Below are 22,605 nucleotides of genomic sequence, written 5' to 3'. Positions count from 1 at the left end.
TGAACCCTATCATTGCATACCTTGCCATAAAACGTGCAATGAAAAAAAACTAGTTACAATATATCCCATGTTTTCTGTTGTTTCAATCAACACCTGCAAAGGAGAGAAATTACTCCAAAGCATTCAGGAAAATCTTGAGATTCAGTGAAATGAATATAACCTTAATGTAATAATGCTGAAGAAGTGGTCTTGTTCATGATGTTAGTGTATTTTATTTTCAGACCAGTTGAGTTGTGGGGTGAGCTGGGGACAAGTTCGCATTGAGGAGAAGATCCTCCCCGGAACCTTGTTCCGCGGCTGTAGCCGCTCCGTTTCCGTGCGGACTCTAATTCACCCGAACACACGACATGGTGGACCTGAGGTGACAGCGCCTCTTTCAAAGCTGCACACCGTCTGAAGGCTCGCATTGGGCCCACCAGCGAGCTCGCTTCACCGGCCCCCCTTGACCCCCTTTTCCCCGGCTGCCTTTCCGACACCGGCCAATGTCCTACCGTATTCAGGGACCAGAGCGAGGAGGAGGTAATGGGGGAACTGTGTGTGTATACATGTATGTATGTATGTATGTGGGTGGAGGGAGGCTTGTGTTAGTGGAATGAGCGGGAGGGACTGTTGAATCTGGAGTTGGGAGTTTGGGATGAGTCGAGCCGGTGGGTTGGGAGGGTGGAACTAGGGGACTGGGGTGAGGAGCTGGGGGCATAGGGGAGTTTCGTGGGGAAACTAAGGCAGTGGAGGAAGAACGAACATGGGGAAGGGGGCGATCAGAGGGGAAGGTGGGGGTGGGGAGGGGTGTAGGCTGAGTGAAGTTGCACCTGAGCGGGGAGGAGGTCAGATTCCTGATTGAGAGGTTTGAGCGTGGAATCTTCCCAACTGAAATATATTCCAAAGAGTGAGAACACATCCATAGCAAAGCAATGATTTGGAGATGGCTAAGCAAGGAAGCTAAATATAACATAAAAACACCAAGACTAAGCTGTACCATATTGCAAACGCAGGCTGCAAGATCGGGAAACTTTTAAAGCTCAACAAAGGGTTACTAAAAATGTAATAAAAAGAGCAAAGGGATTGGTCTTCAGGCCCCAACTATTAACAATCTTTACTAATGACTTGAATGCAGGGATCCGAGGTACTTAGTGTCATTTTGCAGATGACACTAAACTCAGTGGGAAAGTAAGTGGCAATCAAGAAGTAAAGGTGAGGAGCAAGTGGTTTCGAAAAGATGTGACAAAAGGTTTCTTCCACACATACATGGAACTTGCTGCTTGAGAGGTTGGTGGAGGAAAGTATTCTCACATTTAAGAAGCATCTGGATGACTCCATAAAATGCCATGGTGTAGTAGGCTAAGTGCAGGCAAATGAGATTATTATAAAGTTAAAAATCGCACAACACCAGGTTATAGTCCAACAGGTTTAATTGGAAAGTGCTTCCAATTAAGCCTGTTGGACTATAACCTGGTGTTATGTGATTTTTAACTTTGTACATCCCAGTCCAACATAGCATCTCCAAATCGAGATGATTATAGTTTGGTGTTTGTTGGTCACCATAGACGTGTAGGAAAAGGGTCTATGCTGTATGACTCTGACTAAATTTACGAATGATATGGAATAGGTTAGATGAGTTGGCCAAAATTTGGCTGATCGAGTGGATAGATGAAAGGTCATCCATTTTGGTTAGAACTGCAACTTATGATTTAAATTATCTTCTTATATAAGTGGAGAGAATCTTGAGCATGCGTTGATGCAGAAGGACCTGGGTATCTTTTGTGCATGAATCACAAAACAAGTATCCAGGTACAGCAGGTAATAAGAAAGGCAATTGTAGTTTTGGAATTTATTGCTAAAGGAATACAGTATAAAAGTAAGCAAGTGTTGCTGCAAGTGGACAAGGCATTAATGAGACTGGACAGTTGCTGCGGTTGTGCCAGGCATAAATGAGACTGGACAAGTGCTGCGATTGTGGGGTAAAAAATGAGGTCTGCAGATGCTGGAGATCACAGCTGCAAATGTGTTGCTGGTCAAAGCACAGCAGACCAGGCAGCAAGGGAGGCTGGACCTGAGTAGCTTCGGCTTATACTCACTAGAATCTATAAGAAAGGAGAAGATCTATTTAAAGTATGTTAGATGTTAAAGGAGTTTAGCAAAGTAGCTGCAAAGAGAATGCCCAATTAAAGAAAACATGAGAGTCACCGTTCTGAGATAAGGAATAGCAAACTTACTTCTGTCAAAGGTTAGTGAACTGTGGAATTTGCTAGCCAAGAATGTGATGGATGCTAGGACATTGATAACACTTGAGGAGATTGACAGGTTTTTAATTAGTAACTGGTTGAAGGGTTATGGGGAACTGCCAGTAAAGTGAAGTTGAGGCCGAGATGAGATCAGCCATGATTCTGTTGAACAGTGGGACAAGCTCAAGGGGCTGAATTGCCTCCTCCTGCTCTAGTTCTGCTGTTCTTATGAATTGAGCTGAACCCCAGAGAAATGGATTGGGCCCTGTGAGACTGCTGGTAGTGTTAGCTACTCGCATCAGATAGCTGAGGACACAGGAGAAACTTAATCGAAGTAGTCCCGGGGGAATAATTATAAAGGGAGCCATTTGCAGAGAAGTGAAGTTGCAGAGTTAAAAATAAGCAGTATTTGTGATGTCTAGTTTATAGAGTCACCAAGATGTATAGCAGGGAAATGGACCCTTCAGTCCAACCTGTCCACACTGAACAGATATCCTAAATTGACCTAGTTCCATTTGCCAACATTTGGCCATATCCCTCTAAACCCTTCCTATTGATATACCTATCCAGATTTTTTTAATGTTGTAATTGTGCAAGCCTTCACACTTTCCTTTGGCAGCTGATTCCATATACACAACCCCTCTGTGTGGAACAAGTTACCCCTTAGGTCCCTTTTAAATCTTTCCCCTCTCACCTTTACGCTGTCTAATTCTGGACTCCCCCATCCCAGGGAACAGATCATGCCCTTCGTGATTCTATAAGGTCACCCCTCAGTTTGCGACACTCCAGAGAAAATAGCTCCAGCCTCTCCCTATAGCTCAAACCCCCCAATTCTGGCAACATCCTTATAAATCTTTCCTGAACCCTTTCATGTTGCACAAAATCCTTCCTATAACAGACACCAGAATTGCACACAGTATTCCACAGTGGCCTAACCAATGTCCTGTAAACCTGCAACATGACCTCCTAGCTCCTGTACTCTGTGCACTGACCAATAAAGGGAAGCATACCAAGAGCCTTCTTCACTATCTTGTCTACCTTGGATCTCACTTTCAAAGAACTACGAAATTGCACACTAAGGTCTTTGTTCAGCAACACTTCCTAGGACGTTACTATTAAGTGTACAAGTCCTGGCCTGATTTGCCTTTCCAAAATGCAGCACCTCCTGTTTGTCTAAATTAAATTCCATCTGATCAAGATCGCATTGTAATCTAAGGTAACCATCTTCACTGTTCACTACACCTTCAATTTTGGTGTCATCTGCAAACTTACTGACCATACTGTCCAAGTCCATGTCAAAATCATTTATATAAATGAAGAAAAGCAGTTATGACTGTCTCAATGTGTAGTTCCCGGAAGTTTGAAATAATTGCAGTTTTGGGCAAAATCTTTCATGATGACATGACATGTATTTCTCACATCTCCTTACGTACATCATACTGACACATTGTTGATTGAATGCAGACTGTTGTGAGTGTTATGGCCTTCTGGATATACATGTATGCATGCATATGACAATATAGTTCCTTACTCTTTACAAATATAATAAAACTATATATATATATATATATATGTGTGTATGTTTATAAAAATGGTTGGCACTGTGATTAGCACTGCTGCCTCACAGCGCCAGAGACCTAGGTTCAATTCCCACCTCAGGCGACTGTGCAAACTCCACACAGACATTCTCCCCGTGTCTGCGTAGGTTTCCTCTGGATTCTCCGGTTTCCTCCCACAGTCCAAAAATGTGCAGGTTAGGCAAATTGGCCATGCTAAATTGCCTGTAGTGTTAGGTGAAGGGGTAAATGTAGGGGAATGGGTCTGGGTGGGTTGCGCTTCGGCGGATCGGTGTGAACTTGTTGGGCCGAAGGACCTGTTTCGACACTAAGTAATCTAATATGGGATTAATGTAGTCAATTATAGCTTGAATGGGTTACCAAAAATTTGCATGTCCTGATTAAGTTGGAATGTATGGCTGCTGAAGGGGTTATTGACTAGCATTGAATATCTTCATAATGCCTTTGATAGTCGTTTTGTACCGTTTCCATGTTGTCAAATTTTCCAACTTTAGTGAGGCATAGATTGAATTCATGAATTAACTTTCTCAATTCAAAGTTGAATAAAGCCATCAGTCCATTAACAGCTAATATATACATTTAAATATATATCTTACAGAAAACAATACTATGGAGTTTCAAGCTGTGTTAATGGCAGCAGGTGGGGGCTCCCGCATGATGGATCTTACCTCTAATATTCCAAAGCCCCTCTTACTGGTTGGAAACAAACCATTGATATGGTATCCTCTAAATCTTATGGAAAGACTTGGGTTTGAAGGTAAGCACCATTTTCTACACTTAAATGAATAACTACAAAAAATGGCAATCTCTATATTAATCCAAAAGAACTTGTTTTTCTCTATCAGTATAATCTTTGCAGTGCTTTTTTTGGACTCCTATCTATTGATGTTTCAGTTGACTAGACCTATGAGTGAGTGATGACTAGCATGGTGATTTGTTTGTTTCACATCTACTCTATTAAAAGTGATCAGTTGTGTTTGGAAACTAAATGGTAAAATGGTTTCCTAGATATTAACCTCTGAAGAGACTCTGCACAATGTTATCTTTTTAGTTTCCTGCACAGATTTTTTTTTCTAAATAAACTAGCAATGAACATCATAAGCAGTACCTCGAAGAGAGGAGGGTGCTTGTTGTGGATCCCATGGCAAGAGCTTGCACCTGAAGTCATTTAACATGGGGAGACTGTTGTGTTGCTGATGTAGAGTCATTCCCACTCTTGCTGCTTGCCATGGGCATGGTGGAAGGATGTGTAGGTTGATAGGCCATTTCATGTTCTGGAGTGAGAGACGAACCCAGAGGCAGGGATGCTACCTACTGATCCACAAGAACTTCCCCAGCATGAAGTAGTAACCAAGCAGATGTACTCGATTTTTAGAGAGGCACAACAACCCTAGCTCTGAAAGTTGAAATAAGAACAAATGAAATATATTACATTACCTGTTTCCATAGTGCATTTTAATTAAAATACTAATTTCTAATTTAAAATCCTAAAGCACCTGATAGCCTCCCTAATAAGTATTGAATGAACCTAAATCTGTTTTGTCTTATGAGAACCAACTGGATCTTCTTGATTGAATTTTCTTGACATTAAACACCTTTTCAACAATGTATTCATTGTTTACATCACTCCTTTTGTTTTTTTTAACCTATATAATTTAATGCCATAATAACAGCATTAACACCATCAGTATTCTGTCAGACACCAATCTTTCCTGCTGGATTTTCTCCTTTCATCACTCTGAAGTTTTTGTCACACCTTTACAAGATTCATTCTGAAACTTTTCAACACTGAAACTGCCTATTTTCTTCCTTCTGTCAATGAAGATTTCGAAACCCAACTGTTTATTTCTCTTTCATCTGCAAATATAACTATATGACTGTGAAAATATAACGACCAGTTCTCAGGTTCAACTTTGCAATTCTGTCCAAACCATGACAGAACTGACTTACACATACTAGATGTTATTATAGAAAACATGGCTTCAGCATTGGGTATACATTCAATTAAAATTCTGATTCTTGAGTGCTTCCATGACTTGCCTTGCTGTATAATATTTCTCACCGTTTAGCCTTAACTTTCAGCACCTGACATTGCTTATTGCCTGTCAAATAAGTGGTACCGGGAACTTGTAGAGGCATTAGCGTCAACAAGGCTAATCATGAGGGCAGAGCGGAAGATGTGATCCATGTGGACTTCAGTAAGGCTTCCCCATGGGCGACTGATTAACAAGGTTAGATCTCACAGAATGCAGGGAGAACTAGCCACTTGGATACAGAACTAGCTCAAAGGTAGAAGACAGAGGGTGGTGGTGGAGGGTTGTTTTTCAGACTGGAAGCCTGTGACCAGTGGAGTGCCACAAGGATCAGTGCTGGGTCCTCTACTTTTTGTCATTTACATAAATTATTTGGATGCGAGCATAAGAGGTACAATTAGGAAGTTTGCAGATGACACCAAAATTGAAGGTGTAGTTGACATTGAAGAGGGTTACCTCAGATTACAACAGGATCTTGACCAGATGTGCCAATGGGCTGAGAAGTGGCAGATGGAGTTTAATTCAGATAAATGTGAGGTGCTGCATTTTGTGAAAGCAAATCTTAGCAGGACTTATACACATAATGGTAAGGTCCTAGGAAGTGTTGCTGAACAAAGAGACCTTGGAGTGCAGGTTCATAGCTCTTTGAAAGTAGAGTCACAGGTACATAGGATAATGAAGAAGGTGTTTGGTATGCTTTCCTTTATTGGTCAGAGTATTGAGTACAGGAGTTGGGAGGTCATGTTGCAGCTGTACAGGACATTGGTTAGGCCACTGTTGGAATATTGCATGCAATTCTGGTCTCCTTCTTATCGGAAAGATGTTGTGAAACTTGAAAGGGTTCAGAAAAGATTGACAAGACTGTTGCCAGGGTTATTTGAGCTATAGGGAGAGGCTGTTTTCCCTGGAGTGTCGGAGGCTGAGGGGTGACCTTATAGAGATTTACAAAATTATGAGGGGCGTTGATAGGGTAAATAGACTAAGTCTTTTCCCTGGGTTGGGGAGTCCAGAACTAGAGAGCATAGGTTTAGGGTGAGAGGGGAAAGATATAAAAGAGACCTAAAGGGCAACTTTTTCACGTAGAGGGTGGTACTTGTATGGAATGAGCTGCCAGAGGAAGTTGTGGAGGCTGGTACAATTGCAACATTTAAGAGGCATCTGGATGGGTATATGAATAAGAAGGGTTTGGAGGGATATGGGCCGGGTGCTGGCAGGTGGGACTAGATTGGGTTGGGATATCTGGTCAGCATGGACGGGTTGGACTGAAGGGTCTGTTTCCATGCTGTACATCTCTATGACTCTATCTGGGGCTTATTGTATGGAACTTGCAGCCCATGGCAATTTAATCATGTTTGTTATTGAACTGCATTATTTTAAAAGTATTTATTATTTGTCCTTTCAACTTCTAAATGGTTTTTTGAAGGTTGTTCTGAGAATGTAGACATGCTTCTTTCAGTCGCATGCTATAAAGTTATACACCTATATGATAGATACTTTCAGTTCAAACATGTTATGTCCAGAATTACATTTTTCTGCAGTCAAAATGACTTTGATTAGGACAGAATTGGGAATTAGGTTAAAATTGATAAAGTCCATCCTTTAGCAAAATATGTTATCTGAGGGCGATCTCCTAATTTCAGCAACATGAACCCAAATGATAAAACTATGACATGGACTTGAGCACCAACTCAAGTTGATGGAACTGCACATTTTTATATTGAGCCAATTTTTCTCAACAGAATAGTAGTGTCTCTTTAGTAATTGCATGCAGAACACCCTCACCATTGCCCACAGTGAGTCAGTACTTGAGTTGTTGTCATGGTCTCTGGTGGAATGTTATAGCAGGGAGGGGTGCATTTCATTGCAAGAATTCAGAAAGACCTTTGGCTTGCATGAGATTTATTTCATTGTGTTGAGTGTGTTTTGACTAAATCCTGGAAAGTATATTGATTTTACTGTATTTCCATTTTTAAAAAATTATCAACAGCAAAATAGCTTTGTTACCTTTCACTATCCATAGTTTAAGGTGTGAGTTTTTATAGTTCAAAGTTTGTGAAAAGATTTGTAGCTCGGGTGCTCGTTGTTGTGGTTCTGTTCACCGAGCTAGGAGTTTTTGTTGCAAACATTTCGTCCTCTTTCTAGGTGACATCCTCAGTGCTTGGGAGCCTCCTGTGAAGCGCTTCTGTGCTGATTCCTCCGGCATTTTAGTGGTTTGAATCTGCCGCTTCCGGTTGTCAGTTGCTGTCCGCTGCAGTGGCCAGTATATAGGGTCTAGGTCGATGTGTCTGTTAATCGAATTCGTGGATGAGTGCCATGCTTCTAGGAATTCCCTGGCTGTTCTCTGTTTGGCTTGCGCTATAATAGTAGTGTTGTCCCAATCGAATTCATGTTGTTTGTCATCCGAGTGTATGGCTACTAAGGATAGCTGGTCGTGTCGCTTTGTGGCTAGTTGGTGTTCATGGATGCGGGTTGTTAGCACATGCAAGGACTGCACAAAACACTACATAGGACAAACAGGAAGACAGCTAACAACCCGCATCCATGAACACCAACTAGCCACGAAACGACACGACCAGCTATCCTTAATAGCCATACACTCGGATGACAAACAACATGAATTCGATCGGGACAACACCACAATTACAGCGCAAGCCAAACAGAGAACAGCCAGGGAATTCCTAGAGGCATGGCACTCATCCACAAATTCTATCAACAGACACATCGACCTAGACCCTATGTACAGGCCACTGCAGCGGACAGCAACTGACAACCGGAAGCGGCAGATTCAAACCACTATAAATGCCAGAGGAATCAGCACAGAAGCGCTTCACAGGAGGCTCCCAAGCACTGAGGATGTCACCTAGAAAGGGGACGAAATGTTTGCAACAAAAACTCCCAGCTCGGCGAACAGAACCACAACAACGGGTTTTTATAGCAATAGCTAAAATGTTTAAATGTGCATCAAGAATGACTGACTAAACTTGCTGATTTAACTGTCTGTCACACAATTTAATATACAAAATAGGTTCCACCTGATTGTGATTATTGCTTTTATACTGAACCTGCCTCTAACTACGTTTTATTCATTCGTCGGAAGTGGGCTACATTGCCCATCCCTAATTGTTCTTGAAGGTGATGGTGGGCCTGCTTATTTAATTGTGACATTTTATATATTGTAATATTCAGTGCCATTAGAGAGAGAATTCTAAGATTTTAACACAGTGACAGTGAAGGAAGAGTGATATATTTCTAAGTTAGAATGATGCGATATTTGGAGGCAAATTGATTTTGGTGGTACTAATGCATCTGCTGTCCTTGACGTTCTAGGTGGTAGAGGTAGAGGTTGAGGGTTTCGAAAGTCTGCCATTGCAGTAGTGCATGTTCTTTGTGGTACCCACTGCCATGCTATGTTTGGTGGAGGGAGTGAATTTTAAAGCTGATGAATTAGGTGATAATTCAGTAGACGCTTTTTCTTGAATGCCAAGCTTCTTGTGTGTTGTCTCAACACGTAGAGAGTATTCCATTACACTTCTGATTGTGTTCTCTGTTTGGCTTGTGGATTGTGTGCAGGACGTGAATTAAATACCACAGAATCCTCAGCTTCTAACGTACTCTTGTCACACAGTTTTTACTCTGCTGGTCCAGTTCAGGTTCTGGTCAATAGTAACCCTTATGATATTGAAAGTGGGCAGATCAGGCACGGTAATGGATGTCAAGGGGAAATGGTTAGACTTACTGGACATGCTCATTGCCAACACTTTGTATATAGTAAATGTGATTGGAGTTCCAGCCAGTGGGGGAGCATTTGCTAGACAGCAATCATAACTCTATTAGATTTAAGGTCATTATGAAAAAGTATACGGATGGACAAGAAATCAAAGTTGTGAACTTAGGGTGGACGATTTTAATAAGGTCAGAATGATTTGACCCTGATGGATCGGGAACACTTTTAGATAAATCTGTGTTAGAACAGTGGGACATATTCAAGAAGGAAATAGCAGAGCACAAGGCCAACATATTCCAATAACAAAACAGGGTAGGGCCAGTAAAATGTAGATTAGGCTGCAGCTAGAGTATTATGTGCAGTTCTGCAATTCACATTATGGGATGGATGTGATTTCACCAGGTGAGAGTTCGGAGGAGATTTACCAGGATATCGCCTGGGCTGGAGAGTTTCAGTTATGGAGGGAGATTTGGATAGACTGGGGTTGTTTTCCTTGGAGCAGAGGACATTGAGGGGACACATGTGGCTCAGCCGCAGCACAACTGATCAAGTTGAATCCTAAAGGAAGTAGCTGCTAGAATGTGTCTGCAGCAAGTGGTGATGGAAATAGCAAGAGGGAAAAACATATTGGACCTCATTCTTATCAATCTGCCAGCTTCAGGTGCATCTGTCCATGACAGTATCAGTAAGAGTGGCTACTGCAAAGTAATTGTGGAGATGAAGTCCTGCTGTTACATTCAGAATAAGTTTGTAGTGTGTGGCACTATGACTATGCTAAGTGGGACAGATTTTAAACAGATCTGGCAACTGAAAACTGGCCATCCATGAGGCACTGTGACCATCAGCAGCAGCAGACATCTACCTAAGCAACCTCCTGGCCTGACGAACCAACACGGACTATGTCAGGCGACCGAATCAACATGGACCCCCACCTTTTCCTCCGCTACATCGATGATTTCATCGGTGCTGCCTCATGCTCCCACGAGGAGGTTGAACAGTTCATCCACTTTACTAATACCTTCCACCCCAACCTCAAATTTACCTGACCCGTCTCAGACTCCTCCCTCCCCTTCTTAGATCTCTCCATTTCTATCTCGGGCGACCGAATCAACACAGACATTTACTATAAACCGATCAACTCCCACAGCTACCTAGACGACACTTCCTCCCATTCTGCCCCCTGTAAAAACGCCATCCCATATTCCCAATTCCTTTGTCTCTGCCGCATCTGCTCCCAAGAGGACCAGTTCCAATACCATACAGCCCAGATTGCCGCTTTCTTAAAAGACTATGCTCTCCCCAGACATGATCGACGATGCTCTCCACCGCATCTCCTCCACTTCCCGCTCCTCTGCCCTTGAGCCCCGCCCCTCCAATCACCACCAGGACAGAACCCCACTGGTCCTCACCTACCACCCCACCAACCTCCATATACATCGTATCATCCGTTGCCATTTCCGCAACCTCCAAACTGACCCCACCAGCAGGGATATATTTCCCTCCCCTCCCCTACCAGCGTCCCGAAAAGACCACTCCCTCCGTGACTCCCTCGTCAGGTCCACACACCCCACCAACCCAACCTCCACTCCCAGCACCTTCACCTGCAACCCCAAGAAATGCAAAACTTGCGCCCACACCCCCCCCCCCCCACTTCCCTCCGAGGCCCCAAGCGATCCTTCCATATCTGCCACAAATTTACCTGCACCTCCACACACATCATTTACTGTATCCGTTGCACCCGATGTGGCCTCCTCTATATTGGGGAGACAGGCCGCCTACTTGCAGAACGTTTCAGAGAACACCTCTGGGACACCCGGACCAACCAACCCAACCACCCCAACACTTCAACTCGCCCTCAAACTCCCCCAAGGACATGCAGGTCCTAGGACTCCTCCATCGCCAGACCATAACAACACGATGGCTGGAGGAAGATCACCTCATCTTCTGCCTAGGAACCCTCCAACCATAAGGGATGAACTCAGACTTCTCCAGTTTCCTCATTTCCCCTCCCCCCACCTTGTCTCAGTCCTAACCCTCGAACTCAGCACCACCTTCCTAACCTGCAATCTTCTTCCTGACCTCTCCGTCACACCCCCCACTCCAGCCTATCGCCCTCACCTTAACCTCCTTCCACCTATCGCATTTCCAACGCCCCTCCCCCAAGTCCCTCCTCCCTGCCTTTTATCTTAGCCTGCTTGACACACTTTCCTCATTCCTGAAGAAGGTCTCATGTCCGAAACGCTGATTCTCCTGCTCCATGGATGCTGCCTGACCTGCTGCACTTTTCCAGCAACACATTTTCAGCTCTGATCTGCAGCCCTCAATTTCTCCTGACATATCCCCCATGCAAACATTACTACCAAGTCAGGGGATCAACCCTGATTCAAGTTAGAGTGCGGGAGGGCATGCCAGGAGCAGTCACAGGCATACTTAAAAATGAGGTGTCAACCTGATGAAGCTACCTGGCCTGCCTAACGGCATAAGCAGCAAGTGATTGATAGAGCTAAGCAATCTCACAACCAGATCTAAGCTCTGCAGGCTTGCCACATTGTCCACCACCATTCACAATTCAATCAAATAACTCACTGGAGGAGAAGGGTCCACAAATATCCATCCTCAATAATGGAAGAGCCCAATACAACTGTGCAAAAGATAAGGTTGAAGCATTTGTAGCAATCTTCAGTGGGAAGTGCTGAGTGGATGCTCCATCGTGGCCGCCTCCAGTCGTCGCCAACATTATAGATCACTCCATGTGATGTCAAGAAATGGTAGAAGGCACTGGAAATCGTGAAGGCTTTGGGTCCTGACAACATTTCAGCAATAGTACTAAATATTTGAGCTCCAAAACTTGTAGTCCCACAGCCAAACTCATGCAGTACTCACTGGCATCTGCCTGACAATGTGGAAAATTGCCCAGGTGTGGCCTGCACATAAAAAGGAGGAAAAATCCAACCTAGTCCAATGCCACCCCATCAGTAACTTGCTCAGCGATGCCCAATTTGGGTTCCAAAAAGACCACTCCGCTTCTCACCTCACTTATAGCCTTCTTTCAAATGCAGCTGAATTCCAGAGGTGAGGAGAGAATGACAGCTCTTGTCATTAAGCCTGCATTTGACCAAGAGTATGGCATCAAGGAGTCCCAGCAAAAAAGGTATCGGGGCAAACTCTCCACTGGTTGGAGTCATACCTGGCACGTAGTCCTTGGCTCACCCCTCTTCAGCTGCTTAATCACCAACCTTCCCTCTATCATAAGGTCAGAAGTGGAGATTGTGCAGTCATCGGCAATAATCTTCATGACCATTTATCTGTTCAGTAACTGAAGAGTCCCAATGTTCAAATGAACAAGACCTGGACAATATCCAGGCTTGGCTGATCAGTGGCAAGTAACATTCACACCCTACAAATGTCAGGTTATGACCATCACCATTAAGAGAAAATCTGACCATTCAATGGTGTTACCATCATCAGATCCCCCACTATCAACATCCTTGCAGTTATCATTGAAAAGAAAGTCAACTGGACTCACCACATAAACATGATGGCCAAAAGAGTAGGCCTGAGGCTAGGAATACTGTGGCAAGTAACTCCCCTCCTGACTCCCCAAAGCCTGTCCACCATCTACAAGGCACAAGTCAGGAATGTGATTGGCTACTCTCCACTTGCTTGGGTGGATAAAGCTCCAACAACACTCGAAGCTTCTCACCATCCAGGACAAAGCAATCCATTTGGCACCATATCCACAAACATCCATTTCCTCCATGGATGTTCAGCTGCAGCAGTGTGTATGGCCTACAAGATGCACTACATAAATTCACCTAAGTTCGTCAGACAGCACCTCCCAGAATCATTTCTATCTAGAAGAACAAGGGCAGCAGATACATGGGAATGTCACCACCTGCAGATTCCCCTCCAAGCCATTCACCATCTTGTCTTGGAAATATATCGCCATTCCTTTACTGTCACTGGGTCAAAATCCTTTAAAATCCCTCCTGAATAGTATGTGGGTCAACCCAAGGCAGGTGGACTGAAGTGATTTCAAGAAGACAGCATACCATCACCTTCTCAAGGGCGACTAGTGACGGGCAATAAATGCTGGCCAGCTAATGATGCCCACATCCCACAAATGAACTTTCAAAAAATACTTACAATGTATAAAATTTATGGGTGGGATAGATAGGGTTTACAGGAAGGAGCTTTCCCCATAATGGAAGGCTTGATGACCGGTGGCATAGATTTAATGTTTGATTAGATTGCCTAAAGTGTATGACTCCTCCAGCCCAAGGAGCCCACACTGACCCTCTGAAGATTAACCCACCCAGACCTCTACCCTATATTTGCCCCTGACTAATGCAACTAACACTATGGGCAATTTAGCGAGGCTAATCACCTGACCTGCACATCTTTTGTGATTGTGGGAGGAAACTGGAGCACCTGAAGGAAACCCATGCAGACACAGGGAGAGTGACAGACAGTCACTCAAGGCGGGAATCGAACCTGGGCCCCTGGCGCTGTGAGGCAGCAGTGCTAACTACTTAGCCACTATGCCACCCACAAAGTGTACGTGTGTTTATTTTGGTTCAATGATTCATTTAACTGGTATGTAAGGGGCTGGAGATTGAGAGGATGTGAGGGGAAAAATGTATTCGTCCAAAGAGGAGTGAGAATTTGTGATTCTCTGCCTATAAGGGTTGTAGAGGCAGAAACCCTTATAACTTTTGAATAAACTTTAGATGTGTACTTGCAATGCTAAGGCATATTGTTATGAGCCAAGTGCTGGAAAATAGGATTTGAATAGCTAGGTGCATGTTTTTGGCTGGTACAGACTTAATGAGCCAAAGGCCTTTTTCTGCTTGGCAGATTTCTGACTCTGTGACAAGCATAAGCTAAAATATAGGGACTGAGAAAAATGTTTGACTGAGCAAGGTCCTTCTCACTTGTCTTCAATTAAAAAACCTTGGTTAAAAGTATTTCTGACTCAGACAGTAATGGTCTTCAGTCAAACATGTTAATATTTTAGCATTTGCTTTATGTTGTAAACCTTATCTTCATTATTTTGTTACCAGTGGAGATTTCAATTCATGCTGATAATTTTGAGAATAGATTTGTCATGTCCCAAATTCTGGTTTTAGAATCAACAAGCTATCCTCCTGAACTCACATCCCCAGTCAACTTGGACACCTGTTTCAGGGCTACTTTGAGAATTCTGCCCAGCACAACTATGTTCCATCCACAAATGGAGCACTGAGTTCTCTACAGGTGAATGCATATCCTAGTCTTTAACTTTTATGAGGACGTCTGGCTTTCTTTGGGTTATTCTGATTCTGGAATGTCTTCCAAGGCAGGTCATTGGGCTGCTCTTACAGGTGCTGGCCATCTGCTTTGAATATTAAAAATAATCCTATTCCAGTTATTAGAATGGAGTTAATGCTTCCTTGTGAAAGCAGTAATGGTGCTATGGAAGTCTAGGCTGTTTGTCCCCTTTAATGGTTCTTTTGTGCTACTTTTCAGTGGATAATAAATGGATAAATCCTTTTGTCCTGTGGCTGTCTACGCTAGACCTCTGCGTGTCGTGACATACTATTTCAGTATATTGCTTGTTGATGGTCTGTAGCATTGCAATCAGAACAAAGAAAATTACAGCACCAGAACAGGCCTTTCGGCCCTCCAACCTTGCGCCGATCCAGATCTTCGGTCTAAACCTGTCGCCTATTTTCTAAGGATCTGTATCCCTTTGCTCCCTGCCCATTTATGTGTCTGTCCAGATACATCTTAAATGATGCTATCATTCCCACCTCCAATGACAACACATTCTAGGCCCCCACCATCCTCTGTGTAAAGACCTTTTCACGCTTCTCTCCCCTAAACCTTTCCCCTCTGACTTTGAACTTGTGACCAATAGTAATTGAGTTACGCACTCTGGGAAAAAGCTTCTTGCTATCTACCCTGTCTATACCTCTCATGGTTTTGTAGATTTCAATCAGGTCCCCCCTCAATTTCTGTATTTCTAATGAAAATAATCCTAATCTATTCAACCTCTCTTCATAGCTAGCACCCTCCATACAAGGCAACATCCTGATGAACCTCCTCTGCACCCTGTCCAAAGCATCCGCATTCTTTTGGTAATGTGGCGACTAGGACTGTAAGTAGTATTCCAAATGCGGCTCAACCAAAGTCCTATATAAGTGTAACATGATCTGCCAACTCTTGTACTCAGTACCCTGTCCAATGAAGGAAAGCATGCCGTATGCCTTCTTGGCCACTTTACCACTTGACCAGTCCATAGATGTGCAAGTCGGGTGAATTGGCCATGCTAAATTGCCCATAATGTTAGTGTATTAGTTGGGGTAAATATAGGGTAGAGGAATGAGTCTGGGTGGGTTAGTTTCGGAAGGTTGGTGTGGACCTGTTGGGCTGAAGGGAATCTTTTTTAAAAAAAAAACCTGCATTTCCACCTTCAGGGAATAATGGACCTGAACACCCAGATCTCTCTTTATGTCAATTTTCCCCAGGACTTTTCCATTTACTGTATAGTTCACTCTTGAATTGGGTCTTCCAAAATGCATCACCTTGCATTTGCCCGGATTGAACTTCACCTACTATTTCTCTGCCCATCTCTCCAATCGATATATATTCTGCTGTATTCTCTGACAGTCCCTTTTACTATCTGCAACTCCACCAATATTGGTGTCATTTGCAAACTTGCTAATCAGACAGCTGATACCTTCCTCCAAATCATTTGTATATATCACAACCAATAATGGTCCCAGCACGGATCCCTGTGGAACACCACTGGTCACATTTTGAGGACCTCCCTTCCACTATTATTCTGTCCCCTGTTGCCCAGCCTGTTCTCTATCCATCTAGCCAGAACACCCTGGACCCCATGTGACTTCATCTTCTCCATCAGCCTATCATGGGGAACCATATCAAAAGCCTTCCTAAAGTCCATGTGTATGACATCTACAGCCCTTCTCTTATCAATCAACTTTGTCACCGCCTCAAAGAATTACATTACGTTTGTAAGACATGACCTTCCCTGCACAAAACCATGCTGCCCGTTACTGATAAACACATTTTCTTCCAAATGTAAATAGATTTTTCTTAAACCTGTTTGCTAAAGATATCTCATGACCCCTTTTCACCCTCTTAATTCCTGTTTCAGATTGGTCCTACATTTCTGATATTTTTCCAAAACTTTGTCTGTCTTCAGTCAACTAGACCTTATGTATGCATCCTTTTTCTTCTTAGATGGTCTCACAATTTCACCTGTCATCCATGGTTCCCTAACCTTGCCATTTGATCCCTCATTTTTACAAGAACATACCCCTCCTGATCTCTAATTAACTTCTTTAAAAGCCTCCCACATTTTCAATGTGCTTTTACCTTCAAACAGCTGCTCCCAATCTACACTCCTGCTGAATTTTGGTATAGTTGGCCGTCCCCCAGTTTAGCACTCATCCTTTAGGACCACTCTCATCTTTGTCCATTCTAAAACTCAGGAATAGTGATCACAATTCCATAAAGTAATCCCCTACTGAAAAATCAACCACCTGGCTGGGCTGACTTCCCAACACCAGGTCCAGTATGGCCCTTCCTGATTTGGATTATTTACATACTGCTCTAGAAAACCCTCCTGGATGCTCCTTACAAATTCTGCTCCATCTAGACCTCTAACACGAAGTGAATCCCAGTCAGTGTTGGAAAAATTAAAATCTCCTAACACCGCCACCACCCTGTTGCTCTTACATTTTTCCACGATCTGATTCCATCTTTGCATCTCTATCTCCCATTCTCTGTTGGGAGGCCTGTAGTACAGCCCCAACATTATCATAACCTTCCAAATTTCTGAGCTTTGCCCATATTGCCTCACTGCTCGAGTCTTCCATAGTGCCCTCCTTCAGCACAGCTGTGATATATTCTTTGACCAGTAATGCAGTTCCTCCCACTCTATCCCGCATGAAGCATTGATACCCTGGGATTAGCTGCCAATCAAGCCCTTACCTCAACCAAATCTCAGTAATAGCAATGACATCATGCTCACAGGTACTAATCTAACCCCTAAGTTCATCCGCCTTACCTACTATGCCTCATGCATTAAAAAAAAAGCACCTCAGACCACCAGTCCCTTTGCATTCATCACCTGCTCCCTGCCTCCTCTTCCCCTTACTCACGCTGACTTCATTATCTAGTTCCTAACAGGCTTCATTCCTGTCCCACTAACCTCATTTGGTTCCCAACCCCCTGCCACATTAGTTTCAACCCTCCGCAACAGTGTTAGCAAAAGTGCCCCCAAGGACATTGGTTCCAGTCCGGCTCAGGTGGAGACCATCCAATTTGTAATAGTCCCACCTCCCCCAGAACCGGTCCCAATGTCCTAAAATCTGAACCCCTCCCTCCTGCACCATCTCTGAAGCCACGCATTCATCCTGTTTCATTCCTACTCTGACTATCATGTGGCATTGGTAGCAATCCTGAGATTACTACCTCTGCGGTCCTACTTTTTAACTTGGCTCCTCAATCCCTAAATTCTGCTTGTCAGACCTCATCCCGTTTTTTTACCTCTATCGTTTGTGCCACTATGCACCATGACAACCGGCTGTACACCTTCCCCCTTGAGAATGTTCTGCAGCTGACCCGTGAACCTGGGAGGCAACATACCAGCTGCTACCTAAATAAAACTGTTTCACTCCCCTTTCCAGCAGTCCTCTGGTCCTCACCGTCATCTCTTGATAAATGGAGGCCCCGGTGCCCAAGGTAAGTTTTTAAAAATTATTCTTTGTCACCTCAGGTACGCCTAGTCACTTGAAACAAGGAATGAGGCCAACACTTTCAAAGAAACAATTATATTTTTCTTCAGATAAGCGTAATTTATCTTCAAAAGATCTTCATTGTGACATATAGCTATGGGTGGGGAAGGTGATCCTATTCTTCTGAACTTTCCCATTAAAAACAAGGCTAATAATAACAGGTTGTTGCAGTCTTTCTTGGAAGTAAAAGAAAGTTCTTGGTTTGAATATGAAACTTACCTTTTAAAAATGCTTTTAAATTTAATTCTGAAGATTGTCTACAAATTGTTTGGAAAAATGAAAACTCCAATGTGATGTGAAGCTCCTTTCTTGATTCACTAAGAGATCATAGCAATTCTTACTTTGAAACTCTTTACATTGTATAGTTCAGACTGACGTCTTGGGAACTGCAAGTTCATGCACGGTTAGTAACTCGTTAGTAAGGTCATTGGCTTGGGAATTCAACTGTCTTTCCTCCACAAATACTGTCTGAGTTGCTTAATATTTCCAGCAAGTTTTAATTCTATGACAGATTTCTAGCATGTCCAATATTTTGACTTTTGTTTCAGTTAACAGCTTAATTCATTGACTATAATGACTTTGGAAAGAAAGCTAAAACCTGGACTTTTGAAAAAGGCCGAAGCCTCCCAAGTATTGAGCTTAACTGAAAGTCTTCAAGATGTGAAATAACTTGTCATGGATATTGTGAGCTATATAACCATTGTGCTTAACACCTTATTTTTAGTAATGGAGCTTTATTTTATTGAGGAAAAATGATCCAAAGAATTTTGAAAGCATATTGTCAATGGTCTGTGTTTTTTCTTTCTTTCATAGTCAGAGTCATAGAGGTCAACAGCATGAAAACCAACCTCTTGCCAAACTTGCCCATGTCGTCCAGTTTTCACATTTTAAACTAGTCCCATTTGCCTGCGTTTGGTGCATATCCCTCCATATCTATTCCATGTACCTGTCCATGTGTTTCTTCTCCCAGCTTACAGGCAAAAGCTCAAGCAGGGGTCCCATTCGTGGATACAGGTCCAGTGCTGGTCGGAGGATCAACTCCGGTGCTGTCTGGAATCACCTGATTGGGCCATGTTCAAACTTCCGTAGGTACCTTGGACGACTACACCACCACCGTCACAGACTTTATCACTGGGTGTGTGGAGGACTGTATACCGAGGAAGTCAATCTGGGTATTCCCCAACAGGAAACCCTGGATGAATCAGGACATGCAGAATCTGCTAAAAACCAGGCATGAGGCCTTCAGGTCAGGAGGTCCACTCAAATATAAGGAATCCAAGTATGACCTTCACAGAGCCATTAAGACAGCCAAGGACCAATACCGATCCAAACTAGAGACCCAAACAGACACCCAGCGACTGTGGCAAGAACAAAATGACATCTCAGGTTCTTAAAAAAAATACAGTGCAAGATAGCAGACGATGACACATCCCTCCCAGATCGTCTCAACACCTTCTGTGCTTGTTTTGAGCAGAATTTCGGCGGAGAGGTGATCTATTCTGACAAGTCTTGACAAGTCTATCTCAACTGTCATTGCATCAGAGGTCAGATCCATTTTCCTTCATGTGAATCCAAGGAAAGCGATGGGACCAGAAGGAGTACCAGGCTGTGCACTCAGAGCACGCGCAGATCAACTGGCAAAGGTCTTCTCAAACATCTTCAAACTCTCTCTACAGCAGGCCACTGTCCCTGCCTGTTTCAAGAGGGCTAACACCATCCCCGTGCCTAAGCACGTCTCGATGACTACCGCCCAGTGGCCTGAACTTCAGTGATCATGAAGTGTTTTGAATGGCTGGTCATGGCATTAATCAACTCCAGCCTCCCCATTACTCAACCCCCTCCAATTTGCCTATCAGACCAACAGATCCATGTCAGATGTCATATCATTTGCCCTTCGCTCCTCCCTAGAACACCTTGACACTAATAACAGCTACATAAGAATCCTACTCATTGACTCCGGTTCAGCCTTTAACGTTATTATTCCCTCGAAACTGATTACTAAACTTAGTGATCTTGGACTAAACCTCACTCTCTGCAACTGGATCCTCAGTTCCCTGACCCACAGGGCACAATCAGTGAAGATTGGAGACAATATTTCATCCTCACTAACACTCAACACTGGAGCCCCCCCAGGGGTCCGTATTCAGCCCCCTACTGTACTCACTGTATACCCATGACTACGTCACCAAATAGCAAACTAATACCATTTACAAGTTTGTTGGTGACGTCACCATAGTCGGTCGAAACTCAGATGGTGACAAAACAGATTATAGACTGGAGGTGGGAGACCTGGAAAAATGGTGTACTGAGAACAATCTAGCTCTCAATGTCGGCAAAACCAAGGAACTCATTATTGACTTCGGCGGGATGTTACTCGTGCTCCCCTACACATTAACAGCACAGAGGTGGAACGAGTGGAGAGTGTCAAGCTCCTGGGAGTGGTCATCCATAGCAAGCTAACTTGGACTCTTCATGTGGATGCACTAGTTACAAAGGCCCAACAACATCTCTTCTTCCTCAGGCAGCTGAGGAAATTTGGCATGATAGCGAATATTCTTGCCAACTTTTATAGATGCGCCATCGAGAGCATTCTGTTTGGATGTACCACTACCTGGTATGGCAACTGTACCGTTCAAGATCGGATTCAGTTAGAGAATCACAAAGGCCAACTTCCCATCTGTAGAATCCATCTGCCAGGCCCGCTGTCAACGAAAGGCCACCAGCATTCTCAAAGATCCATCCCACCCTGGCAATGTTTTTCTACAACCTCTACCATCGGGCAGAAGGCACAGAACCCTGAACGCATGCACCAGCATGTTTTGAAACAGTTTCTACCCTACTATTGTTAGAATACTGAATGGACTCTCAAGCTCTTAGTATTTGCCTGTATCTGTATTATTGTTTTAGTTGCTGTTTACCTATTATTTATTTATCTATGCTACTTAACCCTGTGACCTGCCTGTATTGCTCTCAAGACAAAGCTTTTCACTGTGCCTCAGTACACATGACAATAAATTCAATTCAATTTAATTCAAAATATTTCTTAAATGATGAAATTGCACCACTACTTCTGGCAGCCTGTTCTAAACACTCACCACCCACTGTGTGAAAATGTTGCCACTTGGACCTTTTTGTATGTCTCCACTCTTACCTTAAAACTTTCTACTCTTAGACGTCCCTACGATGGGGAAAAGCTGGCTGCTATATGCCTTATCTATGCCTCTCATGATTTTATAGACCTGTATAAGGTCAACTCTCAGTCTCCTATGCTCTAGAGAAAGAAGTCCCAGTCTATCCAACCCCTCCTTATAATTCAAACCTTCCAGCTCTGGTAGTATCTCAGTAAATCTTTTCTGCATTCTTTTTCCAGCTTAGCAATATCCTTTCTATAATAGGGAGACCAGAACAGCATGGAATACTGTAAATGTGGCCTCACCATTATCTTGTGCATCTGTAACAAGACATTCCACCTCCAATACACCATGCTCTGACAAATGAAAGCTAGCATGCCAAAAGCTGCTTTCATCACCCTGTCTTCCTGTGACTACATTTTTAATGAGCTATGAACCTGTACCCCTGGATCTTTATAGGGGTCCCCAGAGCCCTATCATTGACTGTGTAAGTCGTGCCCTAATTTGCCTTACCAAATTTCAGAACTCCATCTGCCATTCCTCAGCCCACTAGCCGAGTTGATTATGGTCTCACTGCATTCCTAGATAACCATCTTCTCAGTCCACTATACCACCAATCCCGGTATCATCCATAAACTTACTAACCTATCTCCAAAATTCTCATGTAAGTCATTTATATAAGTAACAAATAACAGGAGGCCTAACACCAACCCCTATGATCTACCAGTATGAAAGCAACTCTCTACCACCACCCTCTGTCTTCTGCGGTCAAGCCAATTTTATACCTAATTGGCTAGCTCTCCCTGGATCCTGAGAGATTTAACCTTACTCAACAACTTACCATGCTATGCCTTGTCAAAGGTCATGATAAAGTCCATGAAGACAATGTTTACCCCTCTGCCCTCATCTACTTTCTTGGTGCCCCTTCAAAAAATTCAATCAAATTTGTGAGACACAACTTCCCATGCACAAATCCATGCTGTCTATCCCGATTCAGTCCTTGCCTCTCCAAATGCCTGTAGATCCTGTCTCTCAGAATTCCCTGTAACAGCTTATAAATTCATTGATCATCTTTAGGCATCTCATTGATATACAATTTGTTGGGTGTCCA

At 43.4% G+C, this 22,605-nt stretch overlaps 1 protein-coding gene across 1 annotated transcript in view; it reads left to right on the top strand.

The window, feature by feature from the left end:
- Nucleotides 1–329: 329 nt before the first annotated feature.
- The window catches only part of eif2b3 (eukaryotic translation initiation factor 2B, subunit 3 gamma), a 140,323-nt gene continuing 118,047 nt past the window's right edge, over nt 330–22,605 (top strand). The window contains exons 1-2 of the mRNA XM_060829871.1: nt 330–519; nt 4,398–4,556. Coding sequence (XP_060685854.1) covers nt 483–519; nt 4,398–4,556 — 196 coding nt within the window. The 5' untranslated portion in view covers nt 330–482. The remainder of the gene's footprint in view (nt 520–4,397; nt 4,557–22,605) is intronic.

Source organism: Hemiscyllium ocellatum, chromosome 9, assembly GCF_020745735.1.
Source record: "Hemiscyllium ocellatum isolate sHemOce1 chromosome 9, sHemOce1.pat.X.cur, whole genome shotgun sequence".
Classification (NCBI taxonomy): domain Eukaryota; kingdom Metazoa; phylum Chordata; class Chondrichthyes; order Orectolobiformes; family Hemiscylliidae; genus Hemiscyllium; species Hemiscyllium ocellatum.
This window is presented reverse-complemented; position numbering and strand designations above follow the sequence as displayed.